The following is an 8638-nucleotide window of genomic DNA, read 5'->3' as shown; positions in this document are numbered from 1 at the left end:
GTTGACATGATGTTCCAGATTTTGGCAGATTATTTTTGGTTTTAAATATTAACCAATATTTGTTAGAAATATATTTTTGAAACGGGTAATATCGAATCTTTGGTAAAGATATATGTATTTTTGAATTAAACAATAAAGTTCAGGGGTATTTTCTTTTGATTTAGCTTTAAAAAAAACTTTAATTAAAAAAAGAAAAAAAAGAAAAAAAGAAAAAAAAGAAAAATACGTAAAGGGGAAGAGAGAGAAAGAAGGGAGAGAGAGAGGAGAGAGATTTCCAATAGAAAGAGAAAGGAAGCGTGGTGTCTCTGCCAGAGGTCAAAACTCCAAAACCTGCCCCACGACCACCGCAACCACCAAACCGAAACGACATCGTTTAACTCTCCGGCGACCTTACCTCCTCCACCGCCGTCATGAGTCCCGTACTTGTATCCTGATTCCCGATCGGTACGGCGAGGTCCATTTTTTCCGGTGACCGGCCCCTCCTCCGTCTGCCATCTCTGTTCCTGATTTTATTATGAAGAGCTACGCTAAGGTTAACAGCAACAACAGCAGCAGCAGTAGCAACAAAACCACCAACGGCTTTCTCCCCAATTCTTTGAAATTCATCTCCTCTTGTATTAAAACTGCTTCTTCTGGTGTCCGCTCCGCCAGTGCTACGGTCGCTGCCTCCATCTCTGCCGATGCTCATGACCACAAAGACAAGGTTCACTTTACTTTTGCTGCTACGCTGTTCCTTCAGCTGATTTCTCAGATTTGTGATTAATTGATTTTAGTTTAATGTGGAATTTGTTAGTTGAAGAAATATTTTTGCATTTTCTCCCAAATTCGTGTTTGGATGTCTCGACGATTGGAATGGGAAAAAGCTTGGCGATTTACTTGTTTTGAGAAGAATTTGGGTATTTTAGTGCTGTCGTTTTTGGTGGTACTGAATGATGAAAAAAGAGAGATTTGGAACGTTGGGGATATTTGTTCATCCAGTATCTGTTGCTTTTTGCTACTGTAGATTTGAATTCAGTAGAATGCGAACTTAAAATTTAGTTCAGTGGTTGTTTTTCTTTGAACAGATATGCCCGCTGTTTATTCTTGATGTAGCCAATAGGATAATTTGATCTGAAGGATGCTGTGAGTCTAGGATCTTCTACTTCTTTTGAACCTTTGCATTTTGTATGGTTTAGGGATATTCGTTCGGAGTTTCAATTTCTTTGGGACTTCAAAATTATGGAAAAATTACTTACTTGTGATTTGTTGGAAAACAAGGGGCCTTTTTTCCTCTTCTCTCCTCTATTATTATGGGTGTATTTTTTGTTGTAAGGATCATAAGTCAGTCGGATAATCATTTGTGTTTTCCTTTTCCTTTTTTACTTTTTCTTATGAGTTATAATAGTGGTACTAATTTGGTTTTTAGTTCATTTTTTGTTCGATTCTTCAAATGTATGTGGGCACTGATTTTGCTAGGATATTTATGGGGAAGTTGCAAGTAAAAGGAAAGAACACTTTGGAAGCGTGTATTTTTAGCTTTATGTTGGGTTATTTGGTTGGAAAACAATAGGCCAATTTTAAGGGAAGATATGAGGATTTTAAAGATGTTTTGGGTAAAAGTCAAACTTTATTCTTTCACTATTTTTTTTCCCTTTTTTGATTAGTACTCTGTACTCTACTATCAGAAGTTTAGCCATGTTTGTTAGAGATAATGCATAGATCACAGAGAAGTAGGACAAGAAGTCCTACCAAGAACAGAAGCAATATGATATGAAGAATTTTGTGAACCTGAGAACCTATTGAGACAGCGTTAGGAGATTAGTATCGTTAACTTTTTAAAAGAAATTCTCGTGTGCCTTCTTGGATTTGCTTTTATCATCATGTATGTACCACCTTGATTTAGATTCTTTATCATTATGTACACTAGTTTGAATTGGATGGTTAAATTTATAACAGCATTCTGATCAGAAATTTTCATCTGTTATGAAATGCAATGCATCTTTAGTGCAGCGAAGGAAACCAATTCTGCCAGTTTGCATCAGACCCTAAACTTATTCTGTAATGCAATGGAATATATTTCTTTTGTGTAGTACTTGTCCTTGCATGTGCAATTCTTACCATGCAATACAGTGCGTGTAGTTCAATAAGAATTTGAAAATTGTGGTCAAACAGGTATTATGGGCTGGATTCAACAGACTTGAGCTCAGTCCATCCTTCTCCAAGCATGTGCTTTTAGTTGGTTATACAAATGGTTTTCAAGTTCTTGATGTTGAAGATGCCGCCAATGTCGGTGAACTGGTTTCAAGACGGGATGATCCAGTCACATTCTTGCAGATGCAGCCTCTTCCAGCTAAGTCTGATGCTCAGGAAGGGTTTGGAGCATCACACCCAATACTTTTGGTTGTTGCCTGTGATGAGACCCAGAGTTCAGGTCTGATGCAAACTGGCAGAAATGGGTTGGCAAGAGATGGATATGCTAACAATCATTCAGAGAACATTACCCTCTCCCCAACGGCTGTTAGGTTTTACTCGTTAAAATCTCGCAGTTATGTTCATGTTCTGAGATTTCGCTCAACTGTATACATGATTAGATGCAGTCCTGAAATTGTGGCTGTTGGTCTTGCAACACAAGTAAGCTTAGCTTATGCATATGAATATTGATTAATTCATAATTGAGAAGAGGTTTAGAATATAGTTTTTTTCTTAGACACTATTAACCATTTAATAACACTTGACATACAATTGATTTAATAAAGGATGTGCTTTTCCCCAAAAAATTGATTGGATCGTTGCAGGGCCCTTGTAATTAATGAAGACCATTTTCTGGGGGCTTATAAAAAATCAAGACTATTTTCTGATGGCTTATAAAAATCAAGACTATTTTCTGATGGCTTATAAAATAATCAAGACTATTTTCTGATGGCTCTGCTGCTGAAACCCAATCACGTGTTTCATAAGAATACAAAATCGGTTATGAAGGCTGGTCAATGTTAATACATCAAAATTTTAATAATTTATTCCTTTTGTTTCCAGATTTATTGCTTTGATGCTCTTACCCTCGAGAGTAAATTTAGTGTTCTCACGTATCCAGTCCCTGAGATGGGTGGCCAAGGAACATCTGGGATTAATATTGGCTATGGACCTATGGCTGTGGGTCCTAGATGGTTAGCTTATGCTTCCAACAATCCTTTGCAGTCAAATACAGGTCGTTTAAGCCCACAAAGTCTTACACCTCCTGGTGTAAGCCCATCAACATCACCTAGCAGTGGAAGTTTGGTGGCCCGATATGCCATGGAATCTAGTAAGCATTTGGCTGCTGGGCTAATTAATTTGGGTGACATGGGTTACAAAACATTATCTAAATACTATCAAGAGCTCGTACCTGACGGTTCCAACTCTCCATTATCAACAAATTCAAGTTGGAAAGTTGGTCGACTTGCATTACATTCAGCAGAAACAGATGTTGCTGGAATGGTTAGTCTTCTGGTTTCCGCGCATAATTTTGGCATTTGCATTGGAAACTAGTCTGATATATTTTTATAATTGTTACTTCTATTAATTAACATTTTATATCTTCTTTTGATACTTTTGAAAGCAGTAAAATATAAAAATTAGACAGATATTTCATAGCAACATACTAAGGTTTGTGATTAATGGATGCCATGCATCATGTTCTGTGAATGACACTGAAGTTTTGGATATTGGCTATGGCTTGCCATCCTATAATTTTAGGGAGTCCAGGTATCCACTCCTTATATGCTTCCTATGGCCTGTTAGGGTATAATCTTATGAATGAGGCTATACTTATCTGTTGAATATGAAAATTCTGTTTGTTTTTCCCTTAGTTTTTGTTCAGTAACGATGTTCCTTTTGCAGGTTGTTGTGAAAGATTTTGTCTCCAGAGCTGTTATATCACAATTTAAGGCTCACACAAGTCCAATTTCTGCTCTTTGTTTCGATCCAAGTGGGACCCTTCTGGTTACTGCCTCAACACATGGTAGCAATATTAATATTTTTAGGATTATGCCGTCCCGTGTACAGAATGGATCAGGCACTCAAAGCTATGATTGGAGCTCCTCTCACGTGCACCTTTATAAGCTTCATCGTGGCATGACATCAGCTGTATGTTTTTGCCTTTACTTTAACTTATCAATTATCATTGTATTTTATGTGTTTATGAGTGGTTCTTTTTATTTCTTTCAATCCAGGTAATACAAGACATTTGTTTTAGTCACTATAGTCAATGGATAGCTATTGTTTCATCCCGGGGAACTTGCCACATTTTTGCTCTTTCGCCTTTTGGAGGCGAGACTGTCCTTCAAATGCACAATTCTTTCGTAGATGGGCCTAATCTTTTACCAGCTTCATGTGTCCCTTGGTGGTCAACTTCATCTTTCTTCACAAACCAGAAATCCTTTTCTCCTCCACCACCTCCTTCTGTCACTCTTTCAGTGGTTAGCAGAATAAAAAATTGTAACTCAGGATGGCTTAATACTGTCAGTATGGCTGCTGCTTCTGCATCCGGAAAGGTTTCCATCCCATCAGGTGCAGTTTCTGCTGTTTTCCATAGTTGTATACCTCAGAATCTCCAATCTCCTCAATTAATTTCGAATACTTTGGAACATCTGTTGGTGTATACTCCTTCCGGCCATGTGATTCAATATAAACTGCTGCCATCAATGGGGGGAGAATGTGGTGAAACTGTTTTGAGAAGCCCAAATGCTTCAATGCAGATGAAAGATGAGGAGTTACGAGTGAAAGTTGAACCTGTTCAATGGTGGGATGTTTGCCGAAGAGCTGCTTGGCCAGAGAGGGAGGAATGCATATCCTCAATTACTCTCAGGAGAAAAGAAACTGCAGAGGCTGTTGAGGATTCTTCCTTTTGTGAGGAGAATCATCTTGGGACCCAGGAGTTGGTAAAGCCACATGAGTGTTCTCTCTTGTACTTATCCAACTCTGAGGTCCAGATAAACTCTGGGAGGATACCCATCTGGCAGAAATCCAAGGTATTGGTCATTGTACCCTTGTTTTAGTTCCTTCTTTTTTCAGGCGTTACTTAGGTCAGCGGCTTTCTCCTCCCTATTGCAGGTACATTTCTATACAATGAGTTTTCCTGGGTCTAATGAGCAAAGTAGCATAAAAGATTGCATGAATGGGGAGATTGAAATAGAGAAGGTACCTATCCATGAGGTAGAAATTAAGCGGAAGGATTTGCTTCCAGTTTTTGACCATTTCCGTGGGATACAATCTGATTGGAGTGACAGGTGATGTTAATTGATAGTCATTTCACAAATTTGTGTTGCTATATTTCTTTTTGGCTTTTCTCTCCAAGTATTAGCTGGCAGGATTTTTCTCTTTTATGATTCACCTCTTTCTTCCCACACATTGAGAACTATAGAGTATGACAAATTCAGACCTTTAGCCAGTTGAAATTATATCCAATGCTCTTTATTGTTAAGACATTTTACAAACTCAGTTATACTCGTGCACTAGTGTCAATTTTGAAGGAGAAGCACCTATTTTATCCTAATCGGTCTGTTTCATTTATTGTTTGACTAGCTAGTAGCCTCAAAATTACTCTTGTATGCTTGAAGTTAATTCAAATTGCTTATTAATTTCAGAATCCGCAGCTTATAAAGTTTATTCTTTTAATGGAAAAGAAAGAGAGAACCTTTTATTGATAATTAGTTAATAAAAGAATAAGAACTCAGCGTATCCTTAAATTTGAAGAAGACAGATTATAGAGTAGAACTGGTGTAGCTAACCTTGTACAATTAGAATACTTTATTTTACATCTGTTTTAGTTAGTTTAATTGGTTAATTACAATACTTAACAACCTTTTTACAACAAGTTTACTGTTGTAAAAGTTGGTTGGCTCATTATTAAAAGCCAGCCCCATCTGTATTCTGATTCAATCTAGTTTTCCATTGGTTTACACCAATAACTTCTTCTACTACCAAACCAACTTACTGAACAAAATCTCTTGACTAAAATGACTGTCTAGGAATAAATTAACCTACTTCTGGGAGGACCATTGGGTGGGTTGATAAATCTCTTTGTTCGTTATTCCCTCATCTGTATCAGTATCACTTATCTGACATAAGGCTGCATTTTATGGCCCCCCTGCTGGAGTTAAGGGGGATTGGGTCGTATATTTCCTTGGGCCTCAGTCAGTCTTTGATGGAGAGGGAGTCTTTGGAAGTTTGCTCCTTCTACTTAGGGATGTTCCTTTTAGTTGCAATTTGCTGATGAAACTATCCTCTTCTCATCTCCCGAAGACAATCACATTACCAATCTCTTTACTGTCATCAAACTTTTTGAAGAAGCATCTGGCTTGAACTCAAACCTCCAAAAGACTCAAATTTTTGGCATCAACATGGAGGAATTGGTTATGGATAGTATAGCTAGCAGATTTTCGGATCTTGGCCCAGTACCTATCTCGGCCTCCCTCTCATTGGCCAGCAGAATTCATCTTCTTTTTGGGACCCCATTCTAGAAAAAGTGAGAAAAAGGCTTAGCTCTGGGGAGAACACACGTATTTCCAAAGGTGGTAGACTTGCACTCATACAAGCCACATCATTCAATCTCCCAATCTATTACCTTTCCATCTTTGCTATCCTGTATAAGGTGGCCAAAGAACGTGAGAGACTTATCCGAATTTTCCTTTGGAGGAGTACCAATTCGAGATGGGTCAAAGTTTGGTGAGGTGGGACCAAGTCCAAAAACCCACAGAGGAAGGAGGGTTGGGTCTTTTCTCCATCAAAGACAAAAACAGAGTCCTCCTTGCTAAATGGATCTGGAGATTTCAAGTTGAAGAAAGTGCTCTTTGGAGAGAAGTTATTATTGCCACATATGGCCTCACAGATTTGCGCTTTCCCTTATCATCATCCAACAGAACAAGCCTTGGGCCTTGGAAGGACATTATCAAGCAAAAAGCATTGGTCCTTGACCGATTAACCTATAAAGTGGGCAATGATTCTACCACCTCTTTTTGGAAAGATGTTTGGCTGTCAAATGAGCCTTTAAACACCATCTATCCTCTTCTTTATATACTGTACAGCAAGAAAACAGTAGATGTAAAGGATTTATGGTCCACTGAATCAAATTCATGGGATATTCGGTTTAGAAGGAATTTAAAGGATGCAGAGATTGTGGAATTAGCATCCCTCCTTCACACCCTCTCTTTCTGTAGGATCAACAATGACATGGATCGACCTATTTGGAGATTGGAACCGCATGGTATTTTTTCCACCAGCTCTCTTCTCAGGGACTTACAAAAGCCACCTTCTTCCCCCGAAGACACTTCTATGTACAGCACCATTTGGAAAGACCATTACCCAAAGAAAATAATTTTTTTTCTTTGGGAGACAAGCATTTCTACCTTAAATACTCATGAAAAGCTTCAAAGAAGGATACCATACATGGCTATCTCTCCACACTGGTGCGCCTTATGTAAACAAAGCATTGAGTCCATCGGGCATGTGTTCGTCTCTTGCGATATCGCCAACAGCTTTTGGAGCAAAATCCTCCCTCTCTTTGACTGGCTGGTAGCTCTCCCTTCAGATATGCACTCACTATTGGCCCTCACCCTCACAGGACATCCCTTCACAAAGGAGAAATAACTGCTTTGGTCCCTTTGGATGGAATGAAACTGTAGGACCTTCCAAGACAAGGAACACCCTCCTCACCACACTTTTGAATCTATAGTTTCTTTTGGTTATCTCTTGGTGTAAAATTTCCTCATTTTTTCATCGTTATAGTTATGCTTCCTTGCTATCCAATTGGAGAGCTTTTTTGTGATCCCTTCACGGGTTCCCCCATCCCTTTTTTGTATCTAATTTCATATCATCAATAATTTGTTTCTTCAAAAAAAAAAAAAAAAAGCAAAAATGGAAATGAAGAAATATCTTTCCAGGGAACACAACCCAAGTCAAAATAGAAAACAGGACATTCAACAATCATATTAGGTCAAAAAGAAAGAAAAAAGGGGTTGAATTGGATTGGAATTCTTCGATGGTTATTTCTAGACTTAATGCGCATGATAATTGGGAAGAAATATCCATTGCTTTAAAGAACTAGTTTGAAGTTGAATGTTCCATTAATCCCTTTATGGCTGACAAAGTCTTACTCAAAAAGGATAATGGAAGAATGCTAAAGGGGCTTGAAATTAGTGGGAAATGGATGAAAATAGATCTTTGCCATTTGAAATCTTTTTTTTTTTGGGATAAGAAACCAAACTTTTCATTTAGACAAAACAAAAACAAAGACAAGGACATACAAAAACAACAGCCCAGAAAAAGGAAGCTAGCCTAAAGAAAGGACTTCAATAGATCTTTGCCATTTGAAATCCTTTTTTTTTTTTTTTTAATAAGAAACCAAACTTTTCATTTAGACAAATGAAAACAAAAACAAAGACAAGGGCATACAAAAACAACAGCCCAGAAAAAGGAAGCTAGCCTAAAGAAAGGGCTTCCAAACTTGAGTTCGTTGGGGGTATGGTGGATGGATTAATATTCATCACCTTTTTCTTTTGATAAGAAACAAAAGAGATATGTATTAATCACAAAAAGAACCGCCTAAGGGCAAGGGGTAGAGAAAACCTCTTCCCAAGGAAACTAAAACATGCAAGCCTTCCAATTTTGAAGGATAGAGCAAAGG

At 38.0% G+C, this 8638-nt stretch overlaps 1 protein-coding gene across 1 annotated transcript; it reads left to right on the top strand.

Moving 5' to 3' along the window:
• Window positions 1-231: 231 nt before the first annotated feature.
• Window positions 232-5222, top strand: LOC111021958 (autophagy-related protein 18h). Its single transcript, XM_088125406.1, is given in 7 exon segments — window positions 232-703; window positions 2152-2610; window positions 3013-3453; window positions 3856-4101; window positions 4188-5005; window positions 5007-5052; window positions 5054-5222. Coding segments are annotated over 7 exon segments (2232 nt in total). The 5' UTR covers window positions 232-514; the 3' UTR covers window positions 5087-5222.
• Window positions 5223-8638: the final 3416 nt, after the last annotated feature.

The sequence above is a fragment of the Momordica charantia genome (genome assembly GCF_013281855.1).
Source record: "Momordica charantia cultivar OHB3-1 chromosome 6 unlocalized genomic scaffold, Mcharantia_2.0 BLBB01000006.1, whole genome shotgun sequence".
Classification (NCBI taxonomy): Eukaryota; Viridiplantae; Streptophyta; class Magnoliopsida; order Cucurbitales; family Cucurbitaceae; genus Momordica; species Momordica charantia.
This window is presented reverse-complemented; position numbering and strand designations above follow the sequence as displayed.